The following is a 15,302-nucleotide window of genomic DNA, read 5'->3' on the forward strand; positions in this document are numbered from 1 at the left end:
GTGCAAGTACTGTCTGCATCAACCTGCTTCGTGTGAAGAATAAAGAAAGGAAAGCCATTTAAAATGGTGAGTGGCTTGAGCTTGGGGCTTGATGAAGCTTGGTGCTGCCAATGCTGGGAGGGGAGGGAGAGAGGGAGGAGGGAGAGGGAGGAGGGAGAGGGGGGAGAGAGAGAGGGAGGGAGAGGGGGGGAGAGGGAGAGGGGGGGAGAGGGAGAGGGGGGGAGGGGGGAGGGGGAGGAGGGAGAGAGAGAGAGGGGGGAGGCAGAGATAGGGAGAGGGGGGGAGAGGGGGAGGGTAGGGGGAGAGAGGGGAGGAGGGAGAGAGGGGGGAGGGAGAGAGAGAGGGGGGGAGGGAGAGAGGGGGGAGGGAGGGAGAGAGAGAGGGGGGAGAGGGAGAGAGGGGGGGAGAGGGAGAGGGAGGGGAGGGAGAGGGAGAGGGAGGGAGAGGGGTGAGGGGGGGGGGAGAGAGGGAGGGAGGGGGGGGGAGAGAGGGAGGGAGAGGGGGAGAAGGAGGGAGAGGGGGGGAGGGAGTGAGGGGGTGAGGGGGAGGGAGGGGGATGGAGTGAGGGGGAGAGAGGGGGGGAGAGGGAGGAGGGGAGGGGAGGGGAGGAGGGGTTTAGGGGGAGAGGGGGGGAGAGGAGGGGGGGAGGAGGGAGGAGAGGGAGGAGAGGGAGGAAGGGAGGAGGAGGGGGAGGAGGAGGAGGAGGAGGAGGAGGAGGAGGAGGGGGAGGAGGAGGAGGGGGAGGAGGAGGAGGGGGAGGGGGAGGAGGAGGAGGAGGGGGAGGAGGAGGGGGAGGAGAAGGAGGAGGGGGGAGGAGGAGGGGGAGGGAAGATGGTCTCGGTTCCATCTACTGCTAACAATTGAGGGAAAGGCTCCAGTGGGGCCACCCCTCAAGCAAGGCACGTATACCACCCCAGGGGGGCACATGAGTGGCAAGGGTTCTTTGTTCGAGGACGTGTGCAGGAAAGGACTGCACACGTTGCAGTAAACCGAAGATAGACACAAAATGCTGGAGTAACTCGGCAGGACTGGCAGCATCTCCAGAGGGATGGGATGGAATGGGTGACGTTTTGGGTCGAGACCCTTCTTTAGACCTGAAGTCTTGACCGAAAATATCACCCGTTCCTTCCCTCCCTCCAGAGATGCTGCCTGTCCCACTGAGTTGCTCCAGCATTTAGTATGTGTATCTTTGGTTTAAGGCTGGCTGTGAACACCCCTGAATATGACGCTAATGTTCAATGATGGTTTATTTTGAATGGGTCGACACTGAGAATATCTGGCCTAATTGCACACTTCACACTGGTGACAATGACTTAACTAAAGTTAACGGAAGGCAGGTATTTTTTCACCTTCCATCGCAGTGAGGAATGTGGATGAGTCACTAGTCGATGTTCATGTAGAAAGTGCAGTTTTGGTCTCCAAATTTGAGGAAGGATATTCTTGCTATTGAGGGCGTGCAGCGTAGGTTTACTAGGTTAATTCCCGGAATGGCGGGACTGTCGTATGTTGAAAGACTGGATCGACTAGGCTTGTATACACTGGAATTTAGAAGGATGCGAGGAGATCTTATCGAAACGTATGAGATTATTAAGGGGTTGGACACGTTGGAGCAAGGAAACATGTTCCCAATGTTGGGGGAGTCCAGAACCAGGGGCCGCAGTTTAAGAATAAGGGGTAGGCCATTTAGAACTGAGATAAGAAAAAGCTTTTTCAGTCAGAGAGTTGTAAATCTGTGGAATTCTCCGTCTCAGAAGGCAGTGGAGGCCAATTCTCTGAATGCATTCAAGTGAGAGCTAGATAGAGCTGTTAAGGATAGTGGAGTCAGGGGGTATGGGGAGAAGGCAGGAACGGGGTACTGATTGAGAATGATCAGCCATGATCATATTGAATGGCGGTGTTGGCTCGAAGGGCCGAATGGCCTCCTCCTGCGTCTATTGTCTATTGTCTAAATGGAGTTTGTGTGTTCTGTTGCTTTTTATTGGTACGATGACTGTCTGGCGAATGAAGTTCCTCGTATGTTGCAAAACACACTTGGCTAATAAAGTCCGATTATGATTATTGAGTATTTGTACAAATCCAGCCACTTTGTTTATAGACACAAAAAGCTGGAGTAACTCAGCGGGACAGGCAGCATCTCCAGAGAGAAGGAATGGGTGACGTTTCAGATCGAGACCTTTCTTCAGACCTTCTCTCCAGAGATGCTATGCTGCCTGTCCCGCTGAGTTACTCCAGCATTGTCTATCTTCGATTTAAATCTGCACCGGCCTTTCCTACCTCCCCACTTTGTTTATGCCCATCGCACAATTTGAGTGATGTGGATTGACAACTGTCTCTTGAAGAATAACACGAAGATGACTGTTATTCACACTGCAAATATAATAATTGTCTGGATTTTACCATTGGAAAGACTTTTACCATTGGAAAGATCAGGAAAAACCTTTTCAGTCAGAGAGTTGTGAATCTGTGGAATTCTCTGCCTCAGAAGGCAGTGGAGGCCGATTCTCTGAATGCATTCAAGAGAGAGCTAGATAGAGCTCTTGAGGATAGCGGAGTCAGGGGGTATGGGGAGAAGGCAGGAACGGGGTACTGATTGAGAATGATCAGCCATGATCACATTGAATGGCGGTGCGTACAGGCTCGAAGGGCCGAATGGCCTCCTCCTGCACCTATTGTCTATCTGCCTTTCCTACCTATCCACTTTGTTAATGTCCAACGCACAATTTGAGAGATGTGGATTGACAACTGTCTCTTGAAGAATAACATGAAGATGACTGTTATTCACACTGCAAATATAATAATTGTCTGGATTTTACCATTGACGTGCTCTTTCCAAAAGAAAGGTGCGTTCTGTATGAATTAATTTCATTTTGTAAAAGAACCCGAGGATTATAACTATGCTGGTTTGATTGGCCTAGATTTAGTATATTTGTCACTTGCATTGAAAAGGTTTAATTGCCTGCGATCCAGTTGGTGGAAAGGCAACATTACGGGGGACCCCTGCCACCCCAGCAATAGACTGTTCCAGCTGCTACGGTCAGGCAACATTATGGGGGACCCCTGCCACCCCAGCAATGGACTGTTCCAGCTGCTACGGTCAGGCAACATTATGGGGGACCCCTGCCACCCCAGCAATGGACTGTTCCAGCTGCTACGGTCAGGCAACATTATGGGGGACCCCTACCACCCCAGCAATGGACTGTTCCAGCTGCTACGGTCAGGCAACATTATGGGGGACCCCTACCACCCCAGCAACGGACTGTTCCAGCTGCTACGGTCAGGCAAACGCCTCCGCTGTCACGCTGTGAAAACGGAGAGGATGAGACGGAGTTTCTTCCCACAGGCCATCAGGACTGTTAACTCTCGTATCACCAGGGACTCATTTAATTTACTGCATTCATTTATTTTTTGTGTTGACATTTTTTTTTCTATTCTGTTTTGTGGTTTTAGCACCATCCGCAGGCGTGGCCACTTCCACTTCACTGCACATCTTGTATATGTATGTGACAAATAAACTTGACTTGACATGCAGTGTGCAGATACAGGGTGAAGAGAATAACCCTTCCCCTCCCCTCTCTGCGTTCCGCAGAGACCGTTCCCTCCGTAACTCCCTGGTCCACTCGTCCCTTCCTACCCAAACCACCCCATCCCCGGGCACTTTCCCCTGCAACCGCACGAGATGCAACACTTGTACCTTTACCTCCCCCCTCGACTCCATCCAAGGACCCAAACAGTCTTTCCAGGTGAGACAGAGGTTCACCTGCACCTCCTCCAACCTCATCTATTGCATCCGCTGCTCCAGATGTCAACTTATTTACATCGGCGAAACTAAGCGCAGGCTCGGCGATCGCTTCGCTCAACACCTGCGCTCGGTCCGCGTTAACCAACCTGATCTCCCGGTGGCTGAGCACTTCAACTCCCCCTCCCACTCCCAGTCTGACCTTTCTGTCATGGGCCTCCTCCAGTGCCATAGTGAGGCCCACCGGAAATTGGAGGAACAGCGCCTGATATTTTGCTTGGGCAGCTTCCAGCCCGGCGGTATGAACATCGACTTCTCCAACTTTAGATAGTTCCTCTGTCCCTCTCTTCCTCTCCCCTTCCCAGATCTCCCTCTATCTTCCTGTCTCCACCTATATCCTTCCTTTGTCCCGCCCCCCTGACATCAGTCTGAAGAAGGGTCTCGACCCGAAACGTCACCCATTCCTTCTCTCCTGAGATGCTGCCTGACCTGCTGAGTTACTCCAGCATTTTGTGAATAAATACCTTCGATTTGTACCAGCATCTGCGGTTATTTTCTTACACAACATTGAGTGCAAGGTAAAGTCTGATCAAAACCACTTCTGTCTCTGTGCCACCATCCCCATTTCAAGCTGTAAGTGTGCACATTTCCATATGAAAGGATGACACAGCAGTAGAGTTGCTGCCTTGCAGCGCCAGAGACCTAGGTTTGATCCTGAACGGTTGCTTGGCTGTCGGAGTTTGTACGTCTCCTCACGACCGGTGAGGGTTTTCAGAGTTCCGGTTTCCTCCCACACTCCAAAGGTTTGTAGACTTAACTGGCTTGGTACAATAGTAGCATGTGTAGGATAGAGTTTGTGTGGGGGGGGGGGCGCTTGTCGGAGCAGACTCATTGGGCCGAAGGGCATGTTTCCACACCATCTCTAAACTAAACATCTGAATCGAGGCACCCATAGTGTACAGATACAGGCCAAGGGGAATAACGTTTAGTGCAAGATAAATGGCTCGATTGGAATCATGTATTGTTGTCTTTCTGCTGACTGGGTAGCGCGCAACAAAATCTTTTCGCTGTACCTCGCTCGGTACACGGGACAATAAACTAAAGTCAGATGAAACCACCTCTGTTTCTGTACCACCATCCCTATTTCAAGCTGAAAGTGTACGAATTCCTGTGGAATTTTATTGCACAATCCTCTTCAATTACTTGCCCAGACCCTGTCCACCTCTCCTTATTCAGCCATAACTTGCAGTTTTGATTAGCTTTGGGATTCCTATCCCCTGTTCTGTAGAACAATGTGCGATGTGTTTCTCTTGCCTCGCCACACCACGATCATGGCTGAATGATCTATCCTGCCCCTTGACCTGATCCACTTATTTGTCTCTCTCCCAAGGACTTGGTATGCTTGCCCGGTAGTCTGAACTGTTCACAGATTAATTTGCACCATTACTTTTATTGAGCCCCCATGTCTGTTCCTAATTTACCTCTTAAACGGTTACGTGTTCAGAAAAACATCACCAAAAAAAACGAGACAAGCCTACGCTGGAAATGTGCATCGATAACTGGCTGTTGGAACCTCTTTGCCCCAGGATGAAACATCAAAGACGAGGGGACATGGCTTTAAGGCGAGAATGCGAAAGTTTAAAGATGTGTGGGAGAAGTTTTTTTTTTTTAAAGAGGGTATGAAAGAAAACTACAGATGCTGGTTTAAATCGATAGGTCGACACAAAATGCTGGAGTAACCCAGCCGGTCAGGCAGCATCTCTGCAGAGAAGGGATGGGGTGACGTTTCGGGTCGAGACCCTTTTTCAGACAGTCTGAAGAAGGGTCTCGACCCAAAACGTCACCCATCCCTTCTCTGCAGAGATGCTGCCTGTCCCGCTGAGTTACTCCAGCATTTTGTGTCTACCTTTTTTTAAGAGGTGGCTGGTACAAAATGCCAGTGGTAGTGGTAGTTTAGTTTAGAGATACAGCACGGAATCAGGCCCTTCGGCCCACCGGGTCCGTGCTGACCAGCGATCCCCGCACACTAACACTAACCTATACCCACCAGGAACAATTTTTACATTTACCAAGCCAATTAACCTACATACCTGTACGTCTTTGGAGTGTGGGAGGAAACCGAAGATCTCGGAGAAAACCCACGCAGGTCACGGGGAGAACGTACAAACTCCGCCCGTAGACGGCGCCCGTAGTCGGGATCGAACCCGGGTCTCCAGCGCTGCATTCGCTGTAAGGCAGCAACTCTACTGCTGCGCCACCGTGCCGCTCAAATCTGGTGGTAAATACAATGGTGCCATTTAAGAAGTCTTTTAATGAGCCACATGCATCAACCATACAGAGTGTTGTGATATTGCAGGGACTACTTTGTTGTATCAAAGGACTACTTTGTTTGCCTGTGTAGTAATGTCTATATAAGAGAATGAGGTGATTAGGTGGCCACTCTGGTTCCAGATGGCCACGGAATAAACAGCCTGGGTTTAAGCTCCAGCATTGTAACCTTTTACACACGTGTACTTGTGGTCCGTCCAGGGTCATAACAAAGGTACAACAGATACCGGACCACGAAGTACAACATGGTGTTCAGCACTGACCTTGTGGGCTTGGTGGGGCCTGTTCCTGTGATGTACTGTGCTGTATTTGTGATTCAAGTCGTCATGAAAGGTTACTGCACCCTTCTTCATGGGCCATCCTTTAACCTGGGTGTGCATTTATTTCTGCCTTCAAGCAACGTGGCAGCACCAAAGGACAGACAACAGGCGCAGGAGGAGGCCATTCGGCCCTTTGAGCCAGCACCGCCATTCAATGTGATCATGGCTGATCATCGTCAATCAGTACCCCGTTCCTGCCCTCTCCCCAAACCCCCTGACTCCGCTATCCTTAAGAGCTCTATCTAGCTCTCTCGTGAAAGCATCCAGAAAATTGGCCTCCACTGCCTTCTGAGGCAGAGAATTCCACAGATTTACAACACTCTGAGTGAAAAAAGTTGTTCCTCATCTCCGTTCTAAATGGCCTACCTCTTATTCTTAAACTGTGGGCCCTGGTTCTGGACTCCCCCAACATTGGGAACATGTTTCCTGCCTCTAACGTGTCCAAACCCTTAATCTTGTGTTTCAATAAGATCCCCTCTCATCCTTCTAAATTCCAGTGTATGTATACAAGCCCACTTAACCTACTTCCTGGTCAGGATTGCTCAATGATACTTATTTCCTTTGGTAAAGTTGTAAAATTGTCCCTTGTGCATAGGACAGTGTTAGTCACTAGTTGGCATGGGCCGGGTGGGCTAACAGGTCTGTTACCACACTGTATCTCTAAGGTCAGATTAATGTTGACGTAAGATTGGTCTATATTTTAAGGATGTGCAGTTTCTTTCTCCAAATTTGAGGAAGGACGTCCTTGCTATTGAGGCAGTGCCGTGTAGGTTCACCAGGTTCATCCCTGGGATGGCGGGACTGTCACATGAGGAAAGATTGGAAAGACTGGGCTTGTATTCACTGGAGTTTAGAAGGATGAGTGGGGATCTTATAGAGACATAAAAGGACTGGACAAGCTAGATGCAGGAAAAATGTTCCCAATGTTGGGGGAGTCCAGAACCAGGGGCCACACAGTCTAAGAAATGGGGAGGCCATTTAAAACTGAGGTGAGGAGAAACTTTTTCACCCAGAGAGTTGTGAATTTGTGGAATTCTCTGCCACAGAGGGCAGTGGAGGCCAATTCATTGGATGAATTTAAGAGAGGGTTAGATAGAGCTCTAGGGGCTAGTGGAATCAAGAGATACAGGGAGAAGGCAGGTACGGGTTACTGATTGTGGATGATCGGCCATGATCACAATGAATGGCGGTGCTGGCTCGAAGGGCCAAATGGCTGCCTCCTGCACCTATTTTCCATGTCTATGTTTCTCAGCCTCTCCTTGCAAGGGTGCTAATTCCTTTAACTTATTTCTCCCTCCAGCGCGAGTGTATCTCCATCCATGTTGGCCAGGCCGGTGTCCAGATGGGCAATGCATGCTGGGAGCTCTACTGCCTGGAACATGGCATCCAGCCCAACGGCTACAGACCGGACGGCAAAAGCACTGGTGGTGTGGATGACTCCTTCAACACCTTCTTCTGCGAGACGTCGGCCGGGAAACACGTGCCCAGGGCTGTCTTTGTGGACCTGGAACCCTCTGTGATCGGTAATGAGTGCTCAGGTTTTCTTTTTGGAGATCCACCATAGCAACAGGCACCTGGTCCACACTGACCATTGATCACCTGTTCACGCCAGTTCTGTTATCCCACTTTTTGCTGGGTAATTTTGTAGGCCAATTAATTGGCTGTGACCTTGTGGGTTTTCGTCCTGAAACGTCACCCATTCCTTCTCCCCAGAGACGCTGCTTGTCCCGCTGAGTTACTCCAGCTATTTGTTGTCTACCTTTGGTTAAAACCAGCAACTGCGGTTCCTTCCCACACATCCTACGATCCTCTAGACAATAGGTGCAGGAGGAGGCCATTCGGCCCTTCGAGCCAGCACCGCCATTCAATGTGATCGTGGCTGATCATTCTCAATCAATACCCCGTTCCTGCCTTCTCCCCATACCCCCTGACTCCGCTATCCTTAAGAGCTCTATTTAGCTCTCTCTTGAATGCATTTCAGAGAATTGGCCCCCACTGCCTTCTGAGTGCAGAGAATTCCACAGATTCACGACTCTCTGACTGAAAACGTTTTTCCTCATCTCCGTTCTAAATGGCCTACCCCTTATTCTTAAACTGTGGCCCCTTGTTCTGGACTCCCCCAACATTGGGAACATGTTTCCTGCCTCTAACGTGTCCAACCCCTTAATAATCTTATACGTTTCTGTGCGCCTTTGGAAGTGTGGGGGGAAACCTGTGCACCTGGGGTATAACCCACAAGGTCACAGGGAGAAGTGGCAAAGGCTGGAGGTGAAAAAGGAGACAGAAGCGTGTCGGGTAAAGAGAGAGGTAAAGTGAAAAGCAGGAGTGTGGGTTGTGGGTACGGGGGGGGGGGGGGGGGAGGGGGGAGGGGGGAGGGGGGAGAAGGGTGATTAACTGTTGAAGAATGAGGAGGAACCTTTATGAAACTTGCCAAATAGCGAAAGGCCTGGATTGTAGATGTGGAGAGGATGTTTCCAGCAGTGGGAGAGTCTAAGATCGGCAGGCATCGTCTCAGAATAAAAGGACGTACCTTTAGAAGGAATTTATTCACAAAATGCTGGAGTAACTCAGCAGGTCAGGCAGCATCTCAGGAAAGAAGGAATGGGTGACATTTCGGGTCGAGACCCTTCTTCAGACGACTCGACCTGAAACGTCACCCATTCCTTCTCTCCGGAGATGATTTTTTTTTTTAGATTTAGAGATACAGATGAGGAGGGATTTCTTTAGTCAGAGGGCGGTGAATCTGTGGAATTCTTTGCCACAGAAGGCTGTGGAGGCCAAGTCAGTGGATATTTTTAAGGCAGAGATAGATACGTGATTAGATTTTTTTTAGATTTAGAGATACAGCGCGGAAACAGGCCCTTCGGCCCACCGAGTCCGCACTATCCTACACACACTAGGGACAATTTTTACATTTACCCGGTCAATTAACCTACATACCTGTACGTCTTTGGAGTGTGTGAGGAAACTGAAGATCTCGGAGAAAACCCACGCAGGTCACGGGGAGAACGTACAAACTCCGTACAGACGGCGCCCGCAGTCGGGGTCGAACCTGAGTCTCCGACGCTGCATTCGCTGTAAGGCGGCAACTCTACCGCTGCGCCACCGTGCCGCCCTGACCTGCTGAATAAATACCTTCGATTTGTACCGGCATCTGCAGTTATTTTCTTACACTACCTTTAGAAGGAGATGAGGAGGGACCCTTGTGTTAAATCTGTGGAATTCACAACAAATTCCAACCCAACTACAAACTGTTTGGGTTGCACAAGGGACATTGGGTTTTGTCTTTTGCACCACGTTGGGTTTTAATATATTGAACTTTTTGGAGATAAATATACAGTGCGCTAATGCCCTTTGTCCCATTGCGTCTGTGCCGACCAGCATCACCCCCCTGTGTTAACCAACACACACTTGGGACTATTTAAAAACTTGCTGAAGCCAATTATCCTACAGTCCTGGAGTAACTCAGTGGGAGAGGCAGTGTAGCGTAGGTTCAAGGCAGTGCAGCGTAGGGTCACGAGATTGATCCCCGGGATGGCGGGACTGACATACGAGGAAAGATTGAAAAGACTAGGCTTGTATTCACTGGAGTTTAGAAGGATGAGAGGGGATCTTATAGAAACATATAAAATTATAAAAGGACTGGACAAGCTAGATGCAGGAAAAATGTTCCCAATGTTGGGCGAGTCCAGAACCAGGGGCCACACAGTCTAAGAATAAAGGGGAGGCCAGAGAGTTGTGAAATTGTGGAATTCTCTGCCACAGAGGGCAGTGGAGGCCAAATCACTGGATGGATTTAAGAGAGCTAGATAGAGCTCTAGGGGCTAGTGGAATCAAGGGATATGGGGAGAAGGCAGGCACGGGTTATTGATTGGGGACGATCAGCCATGATCACAATGAATGGTGGTGCTGGCTCGAAGGGCAGAATGGCCTCATCCTGGACCTATTTTTTAATGTTTGTAGGTTTCTATCTCTGGAGAGAAGGAATGGGTGACTTTTCGGGCCAAGACCCTTCTTCAGATGGGTCTGAAGAAGGGTCTCGCCCTGCAAACGTCGCCCATTCCTTCTCTCCAGAGATGCTGCCTGTCCCACTGAGTTACTCCAGCTTTTTGTGTCTACCTTTGGTTTAAACCAGCATCTGCACTTCCTTCCTACAGTCCTGTACGTCTTTGGAGTGTGGGAGGAAACCTGGGCACCCAGAGAAAACCCACACAAGGTCACGGGGGGGGGGGGGGGGAACGTACCAACTCCGTACAGACAGTACCTGTAGTCAGGATCAAACCCAAGTCTCTGGCGCTGTAAGACAGCAAATCTACTGCTGTGCATTCAAGAGAGAGCTGGATAGAGCTCTTAAGGATAGCGGAGTCAGGGGGTATGGGGAGAAGGCAGGAAAGGGGTACTGATTGACAATGATCAGCCATGATCACATTGAATGGCGGTGCTGGCTCGAAGGGCCGAATGGCCTCCTCCTGCACCTATTGTCTATTGTGCCACCTTTTTGTTTGAGTATATTAAGTGCTCTGTTTGCAAACGCAATGTGCTGCTGCAAGTAAGAACTTCATTGCTCTGTTTCAGGACATGTGACAATAAAACGCTCTTGAATCTTCTGCCTGGGGTATTAATGCTAGTTGGGGGTATTAATGCTAGTGGGGACTTTGCATCTAGTATTGAGTATTGTTGCCCGGTCTTTTGCAGGTGAGGTCCGCACTGGTATCTACCGCCAGCTGTTCCACCCCGAGCAGCTCATCACTGGCAAGGAAGATGCTGCCAACAACTACGCCCGTGGGCACTACGCCATTGGCAAGGAGCTGATCGACCAGGTCTTGGAGAGGATCCGTAAACTGGTACGATGTTGTCTTTTAGTTTAGGATGTGGTCACCTTCTTCCTAGGGCCTTGGCTCCTCTAGGGAGCATAGGCCATTGACAAATGTCCTCCACACCCGGTTGTTGGCGGTTCTTTCGAGATCTCCCCAGTGGAGCCCACTCCCGGACATTTCTGCCTGGACACCTCTTCTCCAGCTGTTACTGGGGCCACCTCTTTTCCTTTTTCCTTGGGGGTTCCATTTCAGGGCTTGCCGGGCGATGTTTTGTGGCAGGTTTTCTCAGGGTGTGTCCAATCCAACTCTATTTCCTCCTTCGGATTTGGGATCCTGGCCTGTTCTTTACCACAGGTCCGCATTGCTTACTTTGACTCTCCTCCAGATGTTTAGTATTCTCCTGAGGCAGGTGTTAATGAACGTTTGCAGCCTGTTTGTGTGTTTTATGGTTCTCCACGTCTCCGATCCATACAGCATTACCCGCTTCACATTTGAATTAAAGATGCGTATTTTGGTGTTGATTGAGATGTATTTTGGGCTCCAGATCTTCCTGAGCATGCTAAACACCACCCTAGCCTTATTAGACAATAGACAATAGGTGCAGGAGGAGGCCATTCTGCCCTTCGAGCCAGCACCGCCATTCGATGTGATCATGACTGATCATTCTCAATCAGTACCCCATTCCTGCCCTTCTCCCCACACCCCCTAACTCTGCTATCCTTAAGAGCTCTATCTAGCTCTTGAATGCATTCAGAGAATTGGCCTCCACTGCCTTCTGAGGCAGAGAATTCCACAGATTTACAACTCTCTGACTGAAAAGGTTTTTCCTCATCTCCGTTCTAAATGGCCTACACCTTATTCTTAAAATGTGGGCCCTGGTTCTGGACTCCCCCAACCTTGGGAACATGTTTCCTGCCTCTAACGTGTCCAACCCCTTAATAATCTTATTCTCCTGAGGCAGGTGTTAATAGACAATAGACAATAGGTGCAGGAGGAGGCCATTCGGCCCTTTGAGCCAGCACCGCCATTCAATGTGATCATGGCTGTTCATTCTCAATCAGTATCCCGTTCCTGCCTTCTCCCCATACCCCCTGACTCCACTATCCTTAAGAGCTCTATCTAGCTCTCTCTTGAATGCATTCAGAGAATTGGCCTCCACTGCCTTCTGAGGCAGAGAATTCCACAGATTCACAACTCTCTGACTGAAAAAGTTTTTCCTCGTCTCAGTTCTAAATGGCCTACCCCCTTATTCTTAAACTGTGTGGCCCCTGGTTCTGAACTCCCCCAACATTGGGAACATGTTTCCTGCCTCTAACGTGTCCAACCCCTTAATAATCTTATTCTCCTGAGGCAGGTGTTAATGAATGTTTGCAGCCTGTTTGTTGTGTTTTTTATTGTTCTCCATGTCTCTGCTCCATACTGCATTACCTGCTTCACATTTGAATTAAAGATGCGTATTTTGGTGTTGATTGAGATGTATTTTGGGCTCCAGATCGTCCTGAGCATGCTAAACACCACCCTAGCCTTGTTGATTCGTCTTTTTATGTCTGCATTTGTTCCCCTCCAGTGGTGTCCACAACACTGCCTTGGGTACGTGAATGTTTCTACCTCCTCCAGGGCAGTGCTGTGCATCAGGACAGGGTTGCTGGTTTTGGAGTGGATGGTCATCACCTGTGTCTTTGCTGTGTTGGGGGTGTAAGACCAAGTTTTGTTGCAGCTTGTAAGAGCTGCCAACACTAGCATGGCAGAATATTTATTTATTTATTGTGAATAAACGCCAGTCTGCATGAATTCTTGATGTTGGGAAGGGCACAGAGAAGATTTGTGAGGATGTTGCCGGGTTGCCTTGAGGGCCTGAGCTACAGGGAGAGGTTGAGCAGGTTGGGACTCTATTCCTTGGAGCGCAGGAGGATGAGGGGTGACCTGATAGAGGTGTGTAAAGTAATGAGGAATAGACTGGGCAAATGCAGTTTCATTAATCCTGCAATACAAACTAGACGGGTCCAAGATTGTGTCCTTGGGTTGTATATAGTTGGTGGGTGATGGTATGTATAGCTCCCTATGTTGTGTAACCCACCCCAGGACTTTTAAAATGGCTTCACAAGTCTAGGTTGGCGGAATAAATGGAGACCAAGCCCACTTGACACACAAGGCCTTTGAGTTCCTGTTTGTAGTTGAGGTTCCATTTTGAACGATGCATGACCAGACCCCTCTCCACAATGAGACTGATAATCAATCAAGGTGATGGGAATGTTGGGAGTAACTGATGTGCTCTTTCACTCTCCAGGCTGACCAGTGCACGGGTCTCCAAGGCTTCCTTGTGTTTCGTAGCTTTGGTGGCGGCACTGGTTCTGGCTTCACCTCCCTGCTGATGGAACGCCTGTCCGTGGACTACGGCAAGAAGTCCAAGCTGGAGTTCTCCATCTACCCGGCGCCCCAGATCTCCACCGCGGTGGTGGAGCCGTACAACTCCATCCTGACCACCCACACCACCCTGGAGCACACCGACTGCTCCTTCATGGTGGACAACGAAGCCATCTACGACATCTGCCGCAGGAACCTGGACATCGAGCGCCCCAGCTACGTGAACCTCAACAGGCTCATTGGTCAGATCGTCTCGTCCATCACCGCCTCCCTGCGCTTCGACGGGGCTCTGAATGTGGATCTGACGGAGTTCCAGACCAACTTGGTGCCCTATCCCCGAATCCACTTCCCCCTGGTCACGTACGCCCCGGTGATCTCGGCCGAGAAGGCGTACCACGAGCAGTTGTCCGTGGCCGAGATCACCAGCTCCTGCTTTGAGCCGGCCAACCAGATGGTCAAGTGTGACCCTCGGCACGGCAAGTACATGGCCTGTTGTCTGCTCTACCGGGGTGACGTGGTGCCGAAAGACGTCAACGCCGCCATCGCCGCCATCAAGACCCGGCGCAGCATCCAGTTTGTTGACTGGTGCCCGACTGGGTTCAAGGTTGGCATCAACTACCAGCCTCCCACCGCGGTGCCAGGTGGTGACCTGGCCAAGGTGCAGCGTGCGGTGTGTATGCTGAGCAACACCACTGCCATCGCTGAGGCCTGGGCACGGCTTGACCACAAGTTTGACCTGATGTACGCCAAGCGAGCCTTCGTGCATTGGTACGTGGGGGAGGGGATGGAGGAGGGGGAGTTCTCAGAGGCCCGTGAAGACATGGCCGCCTTGGAGAAGGATTACGAGGAGGTCGGAGCTGACACCACGGCAGAAGTTGATGATGATGGGGGAGAGTACTGAATATCACTGGCAGGACTCCTGTGAACCTGTTACTGTGAACTTATTGTATTGGATCAATTCACAAATAAATTCTAAATTGCTAAATGCCAACCATCTGTGACTTGCATGTGTCCAAACCTTTTTCTTTATTTCCATGCTGATTAGAGGCTGATATTAAGTTGCGTTCCAATGGATTTAGAAACCTAGAAGAAACAGAAAATAGGCGCAGGAGGAGGCAATTTGGCCCTTCGAGCCAATGTCATGTCATCACAATGATCATTCATTGTGATCATGGCTGATCGTCCACAATCAATAACCCGTACCTGCCTTCTCCCCATATCCCTTGATTCCACTAGCCCCTAGAGCTCTACCTAACTCTCCCTTAAATCCATCCAGTGATTTGGCCTCCACTGCCCTCTGTGGCAGAGAATTCCACAAATTTACAACTCTCTTGGTGGAAAAAGTTCCTTCTCACCTCAGTTTTAAATGACCGTCCCTTTATTCTAAGACTGTGTGGCTCCTGGTTCTGGACTCGCCCAACATTGGGAACATTTTTTCTGCATCTGGCTTGTCCAGTCCTTTTATAATTTTATACGTCTCTAAGATCCCCTCTCATCCTTCTAAACTCCTGTGAATACAAGCCCATATTTAAGAGTTAAATGTGCACTCGACCTGCATGGACACTGGGCAGCACCCAGTCTATTTTTGTCATCTTTCTTCTCTTACAGAACCTAATCTGAAGCAAAGATACTAGAGGAGCAAGATAGACCACTCGACCCTAAAAACCATAGTACGTCACGGTGGCCATTTTAGTAGGCAGAAATTTGCGGAAACATTGAAAAAGAAAAATAACAAAA

The 15,302-nt window shown here is 49.8% G+C and overlaps 2 protein-coding genes across 3 annotated transcripts in view; one reads left to right on the forward strand and one right to left on the reverse strand.

Annotated features, from left to right (window-relative positions):
* Positions 1-14,519, forward strand: LOC144595717 (tubulin alpha chain). Of its 2 annotated transcripts, none has more exons than XM_078403271.1 (4): positions 1-66; positions 7,685-7,907; positions 11,080-11,228; positions 13,489-14,519. In XM_078403271.1, the coding sequence occupies exons 1-4, from the start codon at positions 64-66 to the stop codon at positions 14,464-14,466; spliced, it is 1,353 nt and encodes a 450-aa protein (XP_078259397.1). In that variant the 5' UTR covers positions 1-63; the 3' UTR covers positions 14,467-14,519. The 2 variants fall into 2 exon arrangements, with proteins under 2 accessions (XP_078259397.1, XP_078259398.1); XM_078403272.1 differs by lacking the exon at positions 1-66 and adding an exon at positions 3,881-4,539.
* The window catches only part of LOC144595716 (tubulin alpha-1A chain-like), a 41,940-nt gene that overhangs the window by 12,037 nt on the left and 14,601 nt on the right, over positions 1-15,302 (reverse strand). The gene's annotated exons all lie outside the window — the stretch shown is intronic.

The sequence above is a fragment of the Rhinoraja longicauda genome, chromosome 8 (genome assembly GCF_053455715.1).
Source record: "Rhinoraja longicauda isolate Sanriku21f chromosome 8, sRhiLon1.1, whole genome shotgun sequence".
Taxonomy (NCBI): domain Eukaryota; kingdom Metazoa; phylum Chordata; class Chondrichthyes; order Rajiformes; family Arhynchobatidae; genus Rhinoraja; species Rhinoraja longicauda.

Coding starts and splice junctions, on each gene's coding strand:
- LOC144595717 (XM_078403271.1), top strand. Junction 7,908..11,079: donor CCTGGAACCCTCTGTGATCG/GTAATGAGTGCT, acceptor GGTCTTTTGCAG/GTGAGGTCCGCACTGGTATC. Junction 11,229..13,488: donor TGGAGAGGATCCGTAAACTG/GTACGATGTTGT, acceptor TTCACTCTCCAG/GCTGACCAGTGCACGGGTCT.